The sequence below is a fragment of the Euprymna scolopes genome, chromosome 21 (genome assembly GCF_053919585.1).
Source record: "Euprymna scolopes isolate OS-2025 chromosome 21, ASM5391958v1, whole genome shotgun sequence".
In the NCBI taxonomy this organism is placed as follows: domain Eukaryota; kingdom Metazoa; phylum Mollusca; class Cephalopoda; order Sepiida; family Sepiolidae; genus Euprymna; species Euprymna scolopes.
The window spans coordinates 27,318,878-27,340,200 of NC_136502.1; the positions used below are offsets into that span (position 1 = coordinate 27,318,878).

Consider the following 21,323-nt stretch of genomic DNA (forward strand, 5'->3'; position numbering starts at 1 on the left):
CCTTGAGTGACCTCCAGGCCTTGGTAAGTGGTGATTCCTATGTAAAAAAAAATTAAAAAAACACTATACAAGGTTTCATGCCTCCATTAAGCAATCATCAGATATTAGTTTAATTCTTATTTGAATTAGTTTGACTTGACTATTTCAATGCAACAATGCAGAACACTTTATATGTTAGAAAGTAATGTAATATTCCTTTTTCCCAAGACAAATAATCTCTTTTATTCTCATGTTATATACTAGAAGTAATCATGACCTATTGAGTCATAACCACACCTACTGTTTACTTAATTAGGATTTTATTCAATTTCACAAACTGTGACAAATTTCTTGTATGACTAAAATAATATATCTCTTTACATCTATATTATCCATAAGTAAATTAAAATGGTAACACTGAAGAAGAGTAACTCTTTCTATGCATGCTCACGGAGACATTAAGGAGTATTTGAAAGTTGTTAAATCAACATAGAGTGAGAAGAAGCAAGAAAAATACATAAACAGCTAAGTGGGAGATGAGTACCTTCTTTAGTTAATTATAAATTACAGCTAATTAGAACAATAAAAACAGAATTGTTTCAAACATAACTCAATCCCAAAACTAAAGAATATTTTAGCATGCAATTTATGTGATTAAAGTATAAAAGAAAAAGTAATTCATTTAGCTTTAATATTATATATGTGTGTGTGTGTGTGTGTGTGTGTGTGTGTGTGTGACAGAAGTAAGCAGACACTCTAGTTATCATTAATGATTAACAAATTAACACTTATCAGAAGATTTTAAAAGGCCTAGGCAAGATAACATTGATGATTTTCCTTTGCTGATGAATTGGAAAATCACTTGGTTAAGAGTGGAAAGTGAAGTCCCAAAGTTTATTGTGATTAAATATTGTTATACTGATTAAATTCACCTTTAGATTATAATATGGCTCCTCTGAGACTCTGAGAAATGCAATGCTATCTACGCTATACATTAATGGTGATATAGATATATTGATATCTGAAATATAAAAGTAAAATAATAAAAAATATTGCTACTTCAAACTTGTGCTACGGCTTTGTACAGTTTTGGGTGCTGTCTGCTGGTGAATGAAGCAGAATCTTTAAATGTATGAATTGTGTTTTATTAGACATCTATTTACTTCTTCCACGACTGTGTATGCATAAGTAAATAAGTTTGGTATAAATAAAAGAGATTCTACCATGTAATAGTAATATTACATTATATTCTAACATATGAAGTTAAAAAAAACTGAATTATTCTGAATTATTATATTGAACTAATTCCAATAAGAACTAAACTGCAGAGGTAATATCTGATGATTACCTTTTTTTTGGTGGGGGGGGCATGAAACATGGTATCATATTGGAATCATGGAGTAAATTTTAGCTTAAAGAATTATATAATATTTTAGTATTAAAATTCAAGAACATGATTAGTGATTCACAACAGAATGTGTAAATTTAAATTGCTCCATTATAAAATAAGATGCACTAACAAATATTTTTTATTGAAAGAATATGAATAGAGACAAACTAGAAAAAAATAATGGAGAGAAAAATGTAGATCCTAGAGGACGAATAATATGTTCACAAGAATATTGCATTATGGGAACAAAGGCACACTGTAATAATTTATTTTTTAAATATCACTTTTATATTGTCATCAGTTATTTGGGAAATGAAAAATAATGTAAAAATAATTATATAAATAAATTAAGAAAATAAATTTCCATTTAGACAATCTTAATATAGGATAGCAGTATTGTGGGAATTCTACTTAATAACTTCAACACCCCTACTTCCCTTTCTATTGTGAATGCAACCATTACCCACACTACATACTTCTTAGGACTACTACTACTTTGTCACATTCACAATCATAATTCCACTTAAGTTTTCTCTCACTTATTGGAGCTTATCTTGATTGAATTACTACTGGAAAATAAACTTATCAAAAAATATATTGAAAATTCCAATAAAGGTAAGAATACATTTTGCTAATTTTTTCAGCAAAAAAAAAATTGTCTCAAAAGACTTTCTTTTAATATTGACACTTATACTTTCTTCCAGATGAAATGATGGATTTAAAAAAATCCTGCATGAAAAAAAAAATTTATATAAAAAGAAAAGATTTTAATTAATATTTTTGATAAAAGAGAATTTATTTCATATAAATTTAGTTTTCAAAGGATATTAGTTTCGAATTGTGAACAAATTTTAAATATATTTCCACTTGCTTTTAGTACAGACGCCATTACACAAACCAAGTCATAAACATTTTATTTTACATAATATCAGTCTTGATCACAAAAATAAATATCTGTTTGATTTGTTTAGTATATGATTTTTTTTTTAAATTGTTTTACTTCCATATTTTTTAAAGAATATTTATGTCAGAGCTTACATAATTTCGATTGTGTTTTGTACTTGTTTTTGCTATTGTTTTTTAATTCTTTCTTCGGTATGACTATCTTATTAGCATCTATGTTATTAGCTTGGTACATACAGATCTATAAAAATTGAAAATTATTTATATTTACATAATTAAAGATTTATCTACATATTTTTGAAAGATTATGAAATGGAACTTAAATAATTTTGATCTTTACAGTCTCTTTTTTTTTTTTTTTTTGTTAACTTTTTTTTGGCATGTCTTTGAATTATCATATTTTAAATTCCTAAGTAATATATTAAAACATTTGGTGATGATATCTCTAAGTTTAGTTAAATTAATTCCACAAACACTCTGTGAAATACAAACATTTTTAATACTTTAAATGTGTAAATAAATTTTATTCAAATTTTAGGTAAATAAAAAATAAATTATAATCTTAATACGAAAGTAATTAAGATTACTACAATTATTTTTAATGGAACTACTTTACTATAAAACACTTTTGCTGATGCAAAAAAACAAACAAACAAACGTCCCAATATCAATATAACTTTTCACAAATAATTTTAATAACATTTTCACCAGATAAAATCTTTCTTTCCTAAATTAAAACAGAATATTTTGAAAATGCTGTCATGATATATTTTGGCCTGTTTTTATATTTTTCTACAAATGAATATATACACAATTATCTCTGAATGAGCACTAACATTACAGGTTCAATTCTTGTATATTTTACATATTCCTACAAATTGAAATGAATATTTTATTCAGTTGAATTTTGTTTAACGATCTAATTTCAAAAGCTATCTTAATTTACTATGTTGTAATATTTAATTTAATGCAATATAATTAACTGTTCAACAAATAAAGTAGTGTACATTAGGAACAATCTAAGGGAAGTAACTCCCAGATAGTTTATAATAAGCAGCATATCTCAAATAATCAATTGGTTTTATGTTTGAAAGAGTTATTGCCCCCACCCCACGCTCCCTCTCAGATATTTTTAAAGGCTATTAGTTTCTCTCCATATCTAAAATAAATAGAACACAATCTTAAAGAAGGAAAATTAAACATTCACATATTCGTCTCTGGATGAGAAAACTAAGTAAATTTTCTTGAAGTACAATTTAAATATCTCTGCTGGAAAATTCAAACAGAACTTTACACTTTTAATTTTTTTATCAGGTGATGATGATAGAAAGTAAATTGGATATTATTCTGTGATATAAAATTTTTCATTCCTGCAGGAAATTTTTACCAAAATACCCAATATGAATGTCCCTTTACAAAATGTCCTATTTCAAAATTTTATATTATTTGGAATCAATTATATCTAAGTGATAATTAAAAAAATATTTTTAATTTTAAGAAAATTCTATGTAAGAGAAAATTACTGTTTAGCCATATTTCTTCATTATTACTAAAAAAAAAAAATCTGTTTATTGAAGATGATACTTTAAAAAGCATGAAAACAATATACTTTTCGAATCAGAACAACTAAAATAAAGAAAATTAATTCAAGGAAACTTAATATTTTTATCTAACTCATATATTATTTATATTCAATTAAAATACAAATTAAAATGGTTCAAATTTGCATGATGAATTATTATATGAGAAAATATTTACAAAAATCAATAATGAGAGATCAAATGTATGATTAAAAAAATTGATTTCACATTTTCTGAATAATATTCACATGAAATTGCAATGTATATAAAATCAATGTCTATTTCTTACAGGCTACAGATAAATCATGTTAGGAGTAATGTATATTCTCCTATCTACAGTACACATTGGACTCAGTGTTGACCTTACATATAATGTGGAAGAAGGAAAGGGCCCAGGTACCTACATTGGAGACATTTCAGCAGATTCTAAGATAATGGAGAACATGGCCTACAAAGACAAGAAACTCATCACATTCAGTCAACTACTAGGGAACATTGATAGTTCTCAATATTTCAGAGTGTCCAAGAAAACAGGCAAACTTTATGCAACAATCACATTGGATGCAGAAGCCATGTGTAAACGTAATGAACAATGCTTTCAACTCATTGATGTAGCTGTTCGTAAAGGAACTTCTTCAATGAGGATTTTAGAAATCAAAGTAATCATAAAAGATATTAATGATCACAAACCTGAATTTCCTGAAAAACAAATTAACATAAAATTTGATGAAGATGTAAAAGTAGGAACAAAAATACTAATTCCTAATGCTATTGATAAAGATGTTGGATTTAAAAATTCAAAGGTTTCTTATGAACTTAAAACAATGAAAAATGAACCATTTTCACTATTTGTTGCACCTGGAATTGAAGGAATATCACAACTAGGAATGAAATTAGAAGAAACTTTAGACAGAGAAACTAAGGATTCTTATGTTGTACAAGTTGTGGCTAAAGATGCTGGAACTCCTCCAAAACAAAACACATTAAATATCCACATTTCAATCAGTGATGTTAATGACAATTTTCCTGTTTTTTCAAAAAAAACATATAACATTTCAGTTAAGAATGAAGAGAACAAAGTCACCCCCATTATAATTTTATCAGCAACAGATTTGGATGCAGGAGAAAATGGTAGAGTTTTATATCACTGGAGTTATCAAACATCAGAGATAACAAAATCATTCTTTGAATTGGTTGAAACAACAGGACAGATTTTTTTGCAAAAAAAAATCGATTCAAAAAATGAAATAAATAAGTTGTATATAAAAGCTGAGGATGGGGGCAATCCACCATTAAATTCAATTGCAATAGTTTATGTAAATGTACTCAGTCATGAGAACAATGCACCAATTATTAATATAAATTTCCCTTCTTCATCAAACAAAAATTCAATGGAGATTTTAGAAAATGCTAAAACTGGAAGTTTTATTGCTTATGTAAAAGTTATAGACAATGATGAAGGACAAAATGGAGATGTAACTTGTCATCTTCATCATGATAAATTTCAGCTTCAGAATTTAGGTACAAAGAAATATGAAGTGACACTGAAAAATCCTCTTGACAGAGAGAAAGAAGAGCACCATGATGTTGTGATCAGTTGTCAAGATAAAGGCTCTCCTCCTCTTCATAGTAACAGCAAATTCTCCATTCAAGTGATGGACATCAATGATGTAAGGCCACAATTTACAAAAGACACATTTAAATTCTTCATTGATGAGAATCAAAACTCGAGAATTACTCTTGGCTACATCAATGCCACTGATCCAGACTTGGGAGATGGAGGAAAACTCACATATTCTCTCATCATCAATAACAACAAACACTTCTTACCTTTCAAAATAACCACAAATGGATTACTATCAGCAATTATGTCTCTTGATCATGAGTTTCAACATACTTATCACTTCAAGGTGTTTGTGAAAGACAATGGAACACCATCTCTCAATAACACAGTCAATGTGATTGTTGAGGTCACTGATAAAAATGATAATGCTCCATATTTTACATTTCCCAGTGTTAAACCTTACAATCTACATGTCACATATTACCCTGATGCCAGAAACAAGAACATCACACAGATAAAGGCAGCCGACAGTGATAGTCAAGAGAATGCATTTCTAAAATATCAAATAATCAGAGGCAATGACAAACAGATGTTCACCATCAACCAGTACACTGGTTTCTTAGCTTTCAATAGACAACTCAGTCAACAAAATGCTGGCTCCTATCAGCTTGACATTCTTGTCAAGGATAGTGGTAGGCCAGTTCTATCAGCAACAACTACTCTCTTTTTAACACTCACTATCAGCAACAACACATCAGAAATGTTAAATGTTGTTCAGCTTCACACTGAAGAGAAAGTGCATCTTAATCTCGTCATTATTATTACAGTAATAGCAGTCACAATAGCTGTCTTCATTACAGCTTCATTATCAATCTGCATCATTCGATGTAATGGTCAGTCAAATGTGGCCTATGCCCAAGCACTTGATCCTTCCAATAGATATGTTGGTGAACAGAGACAACTCATTGCTCCTTCTTACCCAGGAAACACTTGGCCTCATCCTGCTCAGCCTTTGCAAATAAACCAAGCACCATCTACAAATACTCCTATGACAACATCAAGAAGACAACTAACTTCTGCCGATAAATTTCCACTGAAATCACAACTACCAAATGAAGTTCCAGCACAAGTAAGTATAAAATATTTTTTATATATATTTTTTCAGCCCATTATTTAATTATTTATATATACCAAAAAGCGAAAGTATTACTTACCTTCTTTGAATTATCTGTTATTAGAGGCTGTTTGGCGTTACTCTCGTAAAATATGCATAAATGTTATATATTAATTAATACCGAAACTGAGACATGTACATGCTAATATTATGTTTTTTTCTTAACAGTTCACTTCTGGTAAGTAAAAAAAGAAAAATTACCTGAGGTGAGATCTAAACCTAAAGACACTGAGTCAAGTAAGATTACCATTAGACCAGTGTGACATGATCTTTAAAAGTTGTTTTCAAACTACTTATTTTTAACATAAATAATCTGTAATGTGAACTATCCAATGCATGCGCATTTGTGAAACAGCAAACAGATAAAAATCCGATGATTCCCACATACTAATTTTTAAATTTTGACCCCTTAGCAGCCTTTTTTCCAAGATGAAAACGGATTTTAAAGTTTTCCACATGTTTGAATATATATTAAATTTCAAGTTTAGATTAAAAGTTTGTTGAGTATATAGGTTTAGAAGTGCTCTCACACACATTCTCACTTTTATAAAGATATAGATAAAGAAAATTTGAAAATCATAAATAATTTATTTTTGTAAAAATTTAGAAATTATGATTACTTTCAATTTTAAAAAAATGTTTTTATAAATAACTTTAACATTTGAAAAAGTGCGAGATCTTTTCAATCTTACCAGATGTATGCACAAAATGTGTCGATTCCACCTGATTATTTCACCTGGAGATCTGCTGTACCATCACAATCAGAAGCTGATTTGAGATGGAGGGAAGATAATACTGCAAATACTCAAGGAACATCAGGTAATATCTGAAAATAAAAAAAATTGTAGTAAATATAAAGTAAACATTTAAATAATTCACATTATTGCAGTTAAATAATGGATGATGTTGAATAAGAATCAAATTATTTTTTAATACATATTCACATTTTTAAAAAGTATCAAATGATTAAATAAATTGATAATTTTTTTTTAATTTTAGATTCGAATGAATTTATAGAAAATTATTCTGTTTTCTTTTTTGTATAGTCAAAGTTGTATAAACCCTGGGAAAAAATTAAATCATATATATACTGATAGGCCAACATAGCTTTCATATTATGGAGGTAAATTTCTGGTTTGATTTATTCCGTAGAAATGGTCACACTTATTTGAGAGAGGTTGTACTTCTGAAAAAGAATTGATAATGGATTGATTTAATTATTTGTCATAATAACAATGTCAACAAAAAGAAATCAATAACCTAAAGAAGTTTTACATAGTAATGACAGTATATTTCTAAATTGCAATTTTATCTGATTTCATATTTAAAACCTTAAAGTTGAGATTTTTGCAAATATTTGAAATGAGTAAGTACATCAAAATTCTATAGCCAATTCATATACAAATTTTTTTAACATAAATTTCCTTCTTGCCAGTGTATTTCATTTGGTGTAAAATTATTACAAATTATTAGATGGAAGAGTGATCAATGATATTTTGTATTAAAAACAAACTAATATTTATATGTCAGGTTAAAGATATCAGTCTTTTATAAATGTTATAATTTCAGGGGTGAAAGGGGAGTGGTAAAAACATAAAGCTAAATTGAATATCCATGTCAGCTGATTAAAATCTGATGCATATCTATGTGTTATTTTTCAGACTTGTCTTCCAGGAAATCATCAGTTCAATCAGGACATGTAAACAAAAGTGATATTTCTGTTCCTTACCCACAATCAAGGAATCTTATAGAAATGAACAATGAACAAACTTCAAACACAAGACCTTTGCCTCCAGTGCCTCAAAAACATTAATCATTATTACTAAAGGGCTAAACTGAACACACAAATAATATTTGCAACATGATATTTCACTTATAAATTGATAAATATTGATAAGAATGAGTTATTTCAATAATTTTTTTATTAAAAAAAACATCAATTGCACACACACACACACACCCACACACCCCCACACACACACACACACACCCACACACACACACACACACACACACACACACACACACACACACATATATAACCAGTATTAATAACAATAGAATTCTGTCAGTTCATTTTAAATGTATCCTTAATGTTTAGTACTTCCTATTAAAAATTATGGATGCTATTGGGGTTTTTTTTTTTCAAGTATCCACAAATTTGAAATTTAAAAATGGAAAAGCTGGAATCCATCATAATGAATTGCATATGATTTCTTTGCACCTTTGATTTGGAAGCAAAAAGATATTATACATCGACTACTAGATAGTGATAATTACAGAGGTTTAAAATTATTTTCAATATACATTTTTAGATAGAAATAATGCAAATTAATTAAATAAAGTTCACCTACTTAGTCTGTGAAAAGGGAGTTTAATTCAATTCAATCTTGAAGCATTAGGTACACGAGCAGTGCAGTGGAATTATTGATAGGTTGAGATGATAACTAATTTTTGTGCAAAAAATGTAAGATAATGGAGATGAAGGAGAAAGATGTGGAGAAAGTATATCTGGATAGCAAAGCTAATAAGGCTTTCGTAAAGTTTTATCTCGATAATACCATTGAAACACCGGGTGAAACAGGTGCTTGTGTGATTGCAAGAATTATGAGTGGATGGAGTAAGTTTAAGGAACTTCTGCCATTATTAATCAACAGAATGTCAGCACTGTCTTCCAATGGAAAAGTTTACCAAGCATGAGTATGCTTTGTGATGATGTATGGAAGTGAAACCTGGCCAGTAAGGGTTGCATAGAGAGAAATGATATGTGAATGATATAATGGATATATACTTTGAGTCTTAAAGACAGACTTAGCTCTGATGGTCTTAGAAGAATAAATCTGGACAATATAAGGGGATATATGCAGAAGAGTACTTTAATCGTATAGCCAGGTTGATGAATGGATAAGAGTTCTTAGGTTTGTAAATGTAAAACAATTAAAGTAACAGTTTCTATCGACAGAGAGAGGCAAACATGGGAGAAAGTGATAAAATTGGACTTGAGTGATAATTAAAACCTGGCCAGTGATAGGTTAGTTTGGATGTCAGTTTCTTAAAAATGCATTCCAGCATGTAAAAAGGGTATTAAATCGAATATGATGACTTTGATCAATTGGTAAGAATTATTAGTTGTGAACCAACAGAATATCTACATTGTTTTTTTTTTATTCTACATGTTTAAATGAACAATTAATGCTTAAATACAAATCTATATGTAGTGAAAGACAAAACGAAAAAAAAAACATTAAACACATGAAAAATAAAAACAAGAAATTGACTGTTCTCATTTAATCAATAGACATTTTCACAAAAAGTTCACTTGTTTTTATTTTCTTGTATTTAATGTTTTTTTCTTTCATTTTGTCTTCATTTTATGACATATTATATACTTTCTCATATATATATATATATATATATATATATATATATATATATATATATATATATATATATATAAATCATTGGTTTAATGTCTAGATTACATACTGGCATGTGTTTGATAGCTTTTAGAAATTGACTTCCAAACTTATCTTTGGTCAAGTTTCTTTGAAAGTTATTTCCTTAACTGAGACAAATTTTTTATAGGCTAGATGTCCTTCCTGATAACAACTCAATAATGTGATGTGGACCAGAGTTATTATTGAAAGACTATCTTCTAACTGATTACCCATCAAAGCTAAAGAGCGGTCACCTCCCTTTAATATATATATATATATATATATATATATTGGCAGGGCGACCTGACGTTGCTCAGGATTTAAAGAGGACTAACAAATGTCCCACACTTCTAATACCTTTGTCATCGAAATCGATGAAATCGTTCATTCGTCAATCAAATCAATTGATTGCCCGCTCTAGTCAGGAACTCACTGCCGTGCACTGGGAGGAAACTTCACATGCCTCCCCATAGTGATTTAGTCCACAATTCGTTGTAGTCTACATTGCAATGTAGAGAACCTACTGTCGATTTTATGAAATTATTTTTTTAATTTTATATAACGACTTGAATTAAGTTTAAAATGCAAAAGTCAAGTACAATGGTCCAATTATACTCTAAACAGAAGCGTTTATTTTGAACGTGCCTCTTATCAAAGAACCTACTGTTGATTTTATAGGCCAAGCCATTCTGCTTGTGTAGTGATAGAACTTCTTAAATGCAATTATGTTGATAGGCTGCATAAAAGTGTTAACTTTGACCAAAATTAGACTGTTTCTTCTTTAATCAGATTCCTTCAATTATCGATTTTTGATACTTATCAGAGGTATTCCGATACAAAACCTATCTAAAAATACTCCCAGGAACACATGGTACATGTGTGTGAAATTTTTTAAAAAATTGGCCCAGTTGTTTTGGAGTGTATAGGGAATGAACTCACACACACAGACACAGACAAAGTGCCTGCCTTTTATATATAAGTAGAGAAGAGATAAAGATACACTTCTTTCCAGTTAATGAAAAAAAAAACATTAAGAAATTTACATGCAGATTTGAACCTACAGACCACGTCATATAAAAAAACAAAAAAATTTTTCAAGTCTTATAAAATTCTTTGCAGTTAATAAAAAAAATTAAGCAATTTATGTGTGGAATTTGAACCTACAGACCACATCATGCAAAATAAAAAACACGTTATCAGCTTACCCACAGTAGAATTTTCACAGCTCGTTGTTCTATCATTGTTGCTAAGCGACATGGAAAACCATGGCTTTACCAATGATAAATAAATTAAAATAACAGTTTCGATTATCAGTAATTATCGGGAGTATTCTGAAACAAAACTTAACTAAGATCACTTTCAGATTTATACAGTAAAGTTCTATAAATTTTAAAGAAAATCTGTTCAGTCGTTTCGGAGTCTATAAGGAATGAACTCACACACAGATATAGTTGCATTTATATATATATATATATATATATATATATATATATATATATATATATATATATATATATAATAAAAAGCTGCTTATCTTAACATTTTACTGCAATTTAACAGTAAATCAGATCATCAAAAGTGTATTTCTATTCCATATGTTTACATGCATTTGACTAGCATATACAGACATATAATTTATCATCAGATTTACCATGAAACTGCAATAAATTGTTAGTATAAGTCTTTCAATTATATATATATATATATATATGTATATATAACATCACATCTGCTCAATTTATTTCATGCTAAAGAGTGTCTTTAACATTTTAACTATTATTAGTAGAAGAAACTTCATCAGAAATGTAATCATACATTTTTTTTAAATTGATCATAACTTGGCCAACAAATTTATGGATCTTATTTTTACTTTATAATTTTTCAATGGGAAAATAAAAGCTTTCAGATCAGTTTTATAGAATTTATAGGAAATATGAAAATGTAAATGTCAATTTCAATTTAATGAAAAATGAATTAGAACTAATTGTAAAGTTTTTTGTTTTCTATCCAAATACTACTTAACCATTTAGATACATGGATAGAGAGAAGAATGCAGATTCTGTAGGACGAATAATACACTCACAAGTACAGTGCATTATGGGAACAGATAATAATTATAAAACTTATAAATTAGACAAATTCAAGTTTATATCTTAACCTTTCACCAAAAATAGCAAAATTAAATTGATATATTTTTCTTAACATAGAGAAAAATAAATGTTACATGAATTTAGACAATTAGTGTGAGTATTTTCACATTCACATTAACAACCCCTTTCTTCCTTTCTCTGGCACATACAGCCATTACACACACACCATACTTCTTAGGACAATTACTTTGTAGCACTCATAACAAATACAACTTAAATTCAAATTCTACCTTACTTACTGGGCATAGAATATACAGAAATATCACTGGATAATACATTGTACAATGAGTAACATTGGAGAGTACAGCAAAGGTAAGGAAAATTTTTCAATGTTTTTTTTCTCATAGACGTTTTGTTTCTTTTAGAAAAATCCACTTCAAAGATGGCCATTGTTGTGATGACATACATATTTTCTCTTCTAAACAATGTTACATTTTTTTAATTTAATTTTCATATTAAATTTTTTTTTTTTTTATAATATCTTAAATTTAAGAAATGTAAGGAAAGATAAACTATTTTTTAATTTATTTCTTTACATTTTAAATGCCTTTGAGTTTAACAAAATACCTTGGATAATTTCTTCCCGGACATTTTTTTATCATTGTACAGTTATAAGACGCCATAACACAGATATACATGCAGCACATTTTATATATTGAATTTATCATTACTCACTCATATTTCTGATAGATATGTGCCTAAAATATTTTAATGAAAGAATGTTATATTTCAACACACACACACACACACACACACACACACACACATATATGGTAGTCATTATAACTTCCATGTTAATATGGTCTTTATATCTGAAATCATAATAACATTTATAAATACATTCATTCATAGTTTTATGTACAAATTTTCTAGATATATCTATTTATAAATGTTTCAAATATTTTGTATTCTGTCATTAAAATTTAAAGACTTTATTTAGAATTTTTCTATAAAGTATATTATTATTATTAAATTTGGGCACTTCGTTTTACAGAGTAAAATTTTTTAAATCTTATAAAAAATATGGATTATTGAAATTTTAGCAACATTCTAAATGTATCAAATAAAATCTAAAAAAATATTCTAAATTAATTTTTGCACATACTGTTATAAGTCAAATTTATAATGACTCATAATTCAAAAGTTTACCCATGTAAAATTTTCATTTAATTTCTGTTTTTAAAAAATACAAACCATAACATAAATTTCCAAGTATGATTTTAGCACCCATCCTAGGCCTAGAGAAGAAACAAAGCTGAGTGTGGGATACATATGCAAATGGTAGAATCATACTTATCAGGGTTTATGTAGCGGCAGGTTCTTAATGAATACTCTAGAAGGACTTTATCCACCATAAAGAAAAGCTTCATTAAAAAAAAAAAAAAGTCACGCTCATTCGAATAATTTAGTATTTTCATATAATGGCAACTTTCATTAATTTCAGAATTTTCTCCATTTTATTTTAATTTAATGAATAAATGTTCAGATAAGCAATTTTTTTATTTTGTGTTATTGTATTACTTTGGTTAATTTACTTTGTTTTTAACTAAAAGTTACACATAATTTTGATAATTTTGAATATGGTCTTCTTGAATTATCTCTCTGTTCTGAATGGAGTTCTTAAGAAATGAAAAAACTTGTCCAAAATAACAACAATACGGAAATACCTTTTTTCAATACATTAAAACAAGAGAGAGAAATGGGTCCGGCAGAGAGATAGAAAAATGGGAGAGAGAAATATAGAAAGATAAAGAGACAGAAGCTTTAATAGAAAATTTTATGACTATAAATATATGTTTTATGTATATTATGTAGATGTCACTTTTTATGATAAAAGAAAAAATGAAGAAGGCAGCTTCTCTTTGTAGAGATGCAAATCAATATCACACACAAAGATGCAGGCAGTTTTATTTACTAACAAAATGAAACAAATTTTATTTTCTTATTTAAAATATTTATTTTTATAAATAAACAAATGTATAATTATCTCTGGCTATGAAGAGCTGGTAATATCTGAATTTGTATTGTTTGAAAATTATAAATTGGGAAAATGAATTCCTTTTGATCTGTTTAGTATTTTTAGTTAATTGATCAGAAAATAAATTAGTAACTCTGTCAGGTTTATTTAACTACATTAAAAATAAACATGATTAGTAAAGATACATAAGTCTGGGAAAATTTTCCTTTTCATTATCTCATTCTCCCTATTTGTTTTTGGGTGGCTCTAAAAGTTAACATAGTATTTAATTTCCAGATATGATTAAAAGTCGCTCAAATAACATTTTATATCCAATTAGAATTGCATACTTTGTTAATAATTTTTGTACATATTTTTCTTAACTTGATATTCATGTTGTTTGAGAACACTAAAATATTCTCAACTCAATAGCAGAATTTGTTAGTAAAAAGATACAGAAGAAATTTATTTTAATATTTATTCGTTTCTTTTAAAAGTGAGAATAATGTTTTATATATATTACTTGTCAATTAAGAACATTCTACCTTTCTCCTTCCACATTCCTTATTTAATGTTGGTAAGCTGGTTATTACTACTATAACTATGGATGTTTTTTTTTTTTTATTTCATCGTGTGCATGTGTATTCATTCTTATAATAATTTACATAAAGATTACATATATTCTTAATTTTCTAATGAGAATTTCTTTTTATTTTCACATGGTTTTTAATTTATTTCTACACCTAAAATGTTTAATTCATAAGAAATAATACTCATCTATTTTTTCCAGGCTATGCGATGAAAATGTTTGGACTTCTATATATTCTTGTATATGTAGTAAACACTTGCTACAGTGTGGACCTTACGTACACAGTGGAAGAAGGAAAAAGCCCAGGAACTTACATTGGAGACATTGCTGCAGATTCTAAGATGATGGAGAATATGTCCTACCAAGACAAGAAACTCATCACATTCAGTCAACTACAAGGAAAGATTGATAGTTCTCAATATTTCCGTGTATCCAAGAAAACGGGAAAACTTTACGCAACAATCACATTGGATGCAGAAGCAATGTGCAAACGTAATGAACAATGTTTTCAACTCATTGATGTAGCTGTTCGTAAAGGAACTTCTTCAATGAGGATTTTAGAAATTAAAGTTATCATAAAAGATATCAATGATCACAAACCAGAATTTCCAGATAAACAAATCAATATTGCATTTTTAGAAGATGTTGGTATAGGAGCTAAAAAAATGATCCCTAATGCAATTGATAAAGATGTTGGAATTTTAAATTCTAAAATTACATATGAAATTCAAAAGATGAAAAATGAACCATTTACTTTATTTATAACTCCAGGGGTAGAACAGACATCAGTGCTTTGGATAAAATTGGAAAAAAGATTAGATAGAGAAACAAAAGATTCTTATTTAGTTCAAATTTTAGCAAGAGATGCAGGATCTCCACCAAATGAAAACACATTGAATGTGCATATCTCAGTCAATGATGTAAATGATAATATGCCAATATTTTCTGAGAAAGTATACAACATTTCAATTAAAAATGAAGAAAGTAAAGTCACACCAATTGCTATTTTATCAGCAACTGATTTGGATTCAGGAAAAAATGGAAGAGTTTCATATCATTGGAGTCATCAAACATCTGAGATGACAAAAACCTTTTTTGATATAATAGAAACAACTGGACAGCTTTTCTTACAGAAAAAGTTCAGTTCAGAGGAAGAAATATTACCTAAATTATATATAAAAGCTGAAGATGGAGGAAATCCATCATTAAGTTCTATAATAATAGTTAACATTAATGTGATAAGTCAGGCTAACACTGCTCCAATAATCGATACAAATTTTCCATCATCTACTAAAGTAAATATAGTTGAGATTTTAGAAAATGCTAAAACTGGAAGTTTTATTGCTTATGTGAAAGTAGTAGACAATGATGAAGGACAAAATGGAGATGTAACTTGTCATCTTCATCATGATAAATTTCAGCTTCAGAATTTAGGTACAAAAAAATATGAAGTGACACTGAAAAATCCTCTTGACAGAGAGAAAGAAGAGCACCATGAGGTTGTGATCAGTTGTCAAGATAAAGGCTCTCCTCCTCTTCATAGTAACAGCAAATTCTCCATTCAAGTGATGGATATCAATGATGTAAGGCCACAATTTACAAAAGACACATTTAAATTCTTCATTGATGAGAATCAAAACTCGAGAATTACTCTTGGCTACATCAATGCCACTGATCCAGACTTGGGAGATGGAGGAAAACTCACATATTCTCTCATCACCAATAACAACAAACACTTCTTACCTTTCAAAATAACCACAAATGGATTACTATCAGCAATTATGTCTCTTGATCATGAGTTTCAACATACTTATCACTTCAAGGTGTTTGTGAAAGACAATGGAACACCATCTCTCAATAACACAGTCAATGTGATTGTTGAGGTCACTGATAAAAATGATAATGCTCCATATTTTACATTTCCCAGTGTTAAACCTTACAATCTACATGTCACATATTACCCTGATGCCAGAAACAAGAACATCACACAGATAAAGGCAGCCGACAGTGATAGTCAAGAGAATGCATTTCTAAAATATCAAATAATCAGAGGCAATGACAAACAGATGTTCACCATCAACCAGTACACTGGTTTCTTAGCTTTCAATAGACAACTCAGCCAACAAAATGCTGGCTCCTATCAGCTTGACATTCTTGTCAAGGATAGTGGTAGGCCAGTTCTATCAGCAACAACTACTCTCTTTTTAACACTCACTATCAGCAACAACACATCAGAAATGTTAAATGTTGTTCAGCTCCACACTGAAGAGAAGGTGCATCTTAATCTCGTCATTATTATTACAGTCATAGCAGTCACAATAGCTGTCTTCATTACGGCTTCATTATCAATCTGCATCATTCGATGTAATGGTCAGTCAAATGTGGCCTATGCCCAAGCACTTGATCCTTCTAATAGATATGTTGGTGAACAGAGACAACTCATTGCTCCTTCTTACCCAGGAAACACTTGGCCTCATCCTGGTCAGCCATTACCAATAAACCAAGATCCATCTACAAATACTCACGTGACAACATCAAGACAACCAACTTCTGCAAACAGAATTCCACAGAAATCACAACCACCAAATGACATTCCGTCACAAGTAAGTTTGTTAAATTGTTATTTTATTTATTTCACATTTTTCAAAATTTTTCAAATACATTTCCAGAATTCTATGGAACTAAATATTATTTCTCTTTAAGCTATAATTTTGGTAAAATATATACAGATTCAATCTTAAAAAATCATGATCTCTAGATTCCTATGAAGAATTTTACAAACATTTTTAAGGGAATTTTAATATTTAATTAATTTAAATATTTAATTAAACAGGAATTTATACTTTATTTATTTGTGGACAGTTATTCTCATCTTCTAGTTGTTGTTTCACAAAGTTTTAGTCATGTATTCCTCTGGCCTTGGTCAGGGAGTAAACTGCAATGGGATAGGAATGCTGAGTCTCTTAACTGTATCCTTAGAAATTACTGCCTTCCATAGGTGTTGTCGGGGCCCATGGCACAGTGGATATAGATGTTGAATTTCTATGGTTCAAAGTGAACACTGTCTTAAGATAGTGGTTTCTATCTTACCCTTAACTGGCCAAAAATGTGGTGAGACAACAACTGTAGAAGTCAGTAATTACTAAGGTTACAGTTAAGAGACTCAGCATTCTTATCCTGTTGTGGTTAACTACCTGACAAAAGCCAGAGGAATAGTTAGCTGAAACACTGTGAGACAACAACTAGAAGATGAGGATAATAGTCCGCAAATAAATAAATAAATAAACAAATTACTCATCTAAAAAGGATTCCAAGAATAAAAATAATAGGAATTCATACACGTTATTTAAATATTATTAATTGAAAACTAACATATAGTTTGCGACACTAATTATTTTGTCATTTTAGTGTTTTATCAAAAGCTTTATGTAAATGTTTTCTTTATTAAAAACATGTAAGTTTATTTTACCCTTTCCAAAAAATTAAAATATTTATTTTACTTGGTATGTCCCCTTTAATTTAGTTTTTTAACAAGTGATTTCTATATTTATTTCATATGAATATAAGTAAAAAATGTGAAGTATTTTATTATGTAACCAAGCTGTTTTATTGTTTTAATAATTGCTAATATTTAATTTAAATGGTTTCACTGATTATGCTTCAAAAGGACCTATGAAATTTATATAATTTTAGGTTGATTTTACTGTTTTGATTCCGATATTAATAAATTAAAATATTGTAAAACATATTCATTTTTATTTTAATTTATTAATTTCTTTCTTTAATTTAATATTAAATTTTACAGTAGTCATTTGACTTTGGTATATGTGGTGTAACTAAATTCCATTCTAGTTTTTCTTTATCTAAAAACGCTTGATTTGCTATCAATTATGATTCACCTCTATTTGTTGCTAAATAGAACGTTTGTGATAAAAAATAAATTGATTTCATAGTAATTAATAATTTAATCAATCAATTTCATTGAAATGTTTTAATTAATGTTTTATATATATATATATATATATATATATATATATATATATATATATATATATATATATATATATATAAAAATAATCTTTATTGACAATATAAAGAAACTTCTTATTCATATTTAAATATATATTTGGTTTCATTATGTATCCAATCAGATTAAGATTTTTTTATCATAAAGCTCACTTTTTGTTTTGTCCATCCAGATGTATACACAAAATGTGTCAATTCCACCTGATTATTTTACCTGGAGATCTGCTGTATCATCCCAATCAGAAGCTGATTTGAACTGGAGGGTAGAAAATACTGTAAATAACCAAGGGACATCAGGTAATACCTAGTAAAATTAAAAAGATTGTAGTAAATAAAATACTGTTAATACACAAATAATATAAAGTAAATATATAGGTAAAAGTTTAAAAGAAATAACATTTTTTCTGAATTATAACAGAAGAAAGGAAGGTCAAATTGACTAAATAATATATATATATATATATTTAGTAATGTGATTGATAATTTAAAATTCATATTATATATCTGAATTACAATGAGCACTATTCTTTTCTTGTATTTTAATTAAATTAGTAATTTTACTATCACATTAAAATACACTCTGCTCTTTAGACTACTGTTCTAACCCCCTTTAAATATATATATATATATATAATCTTACAGAAAATTTGAGAAGCAATAAAAGCAGTGTAAATATATTGATTTGACAAACAGCTCTTCTACATAAGTATGTTGCTGTAATAATGCTCTTACATAGTTATGAAATACATGCATGAAAAACATAATTTCAAATAAATTAATAGGAAAACTATTTTATGTATCAAGTAAAAATAGGTATTTACATAAAAAATTAGGAAAAGTTATTGAATAGAATTTTAATTAAAATTAAAGTTGATTCGCTATTGACAAAGGTGCAAATAGATGTAAAGATAAAGAGGAAATGTCAGTCTGTTATTTTGCTAAATCATAATGATGAATCAGAAAAATATGATAATAGTGATTTATATTTTTAATTAAAATTCTACTTGATAATTTTTCCTAATTTATCAGAAGTTTCTTCTTAATTTATTTGAAACTGTGATTTTAACCTTTTATAGATAAGCACCTACAAATGTTTAAATGATCATTAGAAATTATATATGTTTTAGCAATACTTACAGAAAACTGTATTTGATATTTATAGATAATTAAAAAATGAAGTAAACATACTTATTTGGGGTTCAGAAGTGGAAGCATGAGTTTCTTGGGTTATTAAATTTTCTCGGGCAATGCCCATGTCCACCAGTATATTTATAAAAAAATTCTATTATTATGCAGAAAAAATCGTATTTTTACCATCGTCCCCTTATCCTTCAATACATTTAATTCAATGGTTAATAATATCAATTAGATCAGTAAAGGAATGTACACCCTTGAAAAATAAATTAATTGAAATAATTACAGACTTACTGACATTCAGTTTCATACTATTCATTATTTGTCCTTCTAAAAATCTCATATTAAATTAAATTGTGTAGCATTTGACAAAAATTTAATTATAAGTATATAATTTATATAATTCTGGTGATGTTTCGTTCGTAGAAGTTAATCCAGTGAATCCTTACTGTGCTTATATAATAGTGCTTAATAACAAGTGAAACTATATGTTTAATATACAGTTCTACAAATATTTTGATTGCATATGTACAGACATGTTTCAGCTAGAGAATTATTTAGGATTAACTTTGTCTGACCAAGTTATTTGGATGAAAACAAAAATATGATGGATTTCGCCAGATTTTTAAGAAATACAAGGAGTAAGTGAACCAGTGACTAGAATTATTTTTAACTTGCAAGCCTTGTTTTTGTTTAACTCTGTTTCCTTTTTACATTTTATATAATTTTTCTTTTTTCTTCTATTTATAGCACTATATATTTCATTAGGACATTTTCTAATTGCATATGCATATAATTATGACAGATATGATTTTCACAAACGATTCTTGGCATTAGTTATATACATTTCACAAATGCAGTTTATAAATTTGAATCTGCAAAGACTTTTTACTCTCTAGCTAAAATTGATATGCACATGTATATTTATTTATTTTCAGATCGATCTTCCAGAAAGTCATCAGTTCAATCAGGACATGTAAACAAAAGTGATATTTCTGCTCCTTATCCACAATCAAGAAATCTTATAGAAATGAACAATGAACAGACTTCAAACACAAGACCCTTGCCTCCAGTACCAATCAAAAACTAATAATCCTAAGACAAGTAAAGTTCAATCACTACACGGACATTTAATTTACATCGTATTACAATTGTTTAAATATTCACTGATAAAGAATAATTTCATTAAGTTTTCTTTCATAAACAATTTACACACACACACACACACACACACACACACACACACACACACACACACATGTACACCACAAATTTCATAATTTACTTAATTTTTAAGTCATTGTCTACAAGTCTGATATTTTACGTTTTTAAATTGTTAGTATAAATAAAAATTAGCGAGAAATGTAACCATGTATTTTTTTAATGTGTCATAACATGATCAATACTAATTTATAGTTTATTTTTCTTTGTAAATTTTCA

At 28.0% G+C, this 21,323-nt stretch overlaps 2 protein-coding genes across 2 annotated transcripts; both read left to right on the top strand.

Annotated features, from left to right (window-relative positions):
- Positions 1-1,762: 1,762 nt before the first annotated feature.
- Positions 1,763-8,625, top strand: LOC145242948 (protocadherin beta-15-like). The gene is made up of 4 exons (XM_080106057.1): positions 1,763-1,984; positions 4,144-6,545; positions 7,286-7,409; positions 8,252-8,625. The coding sequence occupies exons 2-4, from the start codon at positions 4,158-4,160 to the stop codon at positions 8,401-8,403; spliced, it is 2,664 nt and encodes an 887-aa protein (XP_079962183.1). The 5' UTR covers positions 1,763-1,984; positions 4,144-4,157; the 3' UTR covers positions 8,404-8,625.
- Positions 8,626-12,313: 3,688 nt separating this feature from the next.
- Positions 12,314-21,155, top strand: LOC145242934 (protocadherin beta-11-like). Its single transcript, XM_080106043.1, has 4 exons — positions 12,314-12,489; positions 14,925-17,326; positions 18,923-19,046; positions 20,822-21,155. The coding sequence occupies exons 1-4, from the start codon at positions 12,462-12,464 to the stop codon at positions 20,971-20,973; spliced, it is 2,706 nt and encodes a 901-aa protein (XP_079962169.1). The 5' UTR covers positions 12,314-12,461; the 3' UTR covers positions 20,974-21,155.
- Positions 21,156-21,323: the final 168 nt, after the last annotated feature.

What these genes read in the sequence shown, in the direction of transcription:
- LOC145242948 (XM_080106057.1), top strand. Translation starts at nt 4,158, where the DNA reads ATGTTAGGAGTAATGTATATTCTCCTATCTACAGTACACATTGGACTC. An exon ending in CAAATGAAGTTCCAGCACAA is followed by an intron (nt 6,546 to 7,285) that starts GTAAGTATAAAA and finishes CAATCTTACCAG; the next exon opens with ATGTATGCACAAAATGTGTC. An exon ending in AAATACTCAAGGAACATCAG is followed by an intron (nt 7,410 to 8,251) that starts GTAATATCTGAA and finishes GTTATTTTTCAG; the next exon opens with ACTTGTCTTCCAGGAAATCA.
- LOC145242934 (XM_080106043.1), top strand. Translation starts at nt 12,462, where the DNA reads ATGAGTAACATTGGAGAGTACAGCAAAG. An exon ending in CATTGGAGAGTACAGCAAAG is followed by an intron (nt 12,490 to 14,924) that starts GTAAGGAAAATT and finishes TATTTTTTCCAG; the next exon opens with GCTATGCGATGAAAATGTTT. An exon ending in AAATAACCAAGGGACATCAG is followed by an intron (nt 19,047 to 20,821) that starts GTAATACCTAGT and finishes ATTTATTTTCAG; the next exon opens with ATCGATCTTCCAGAAAGTCA.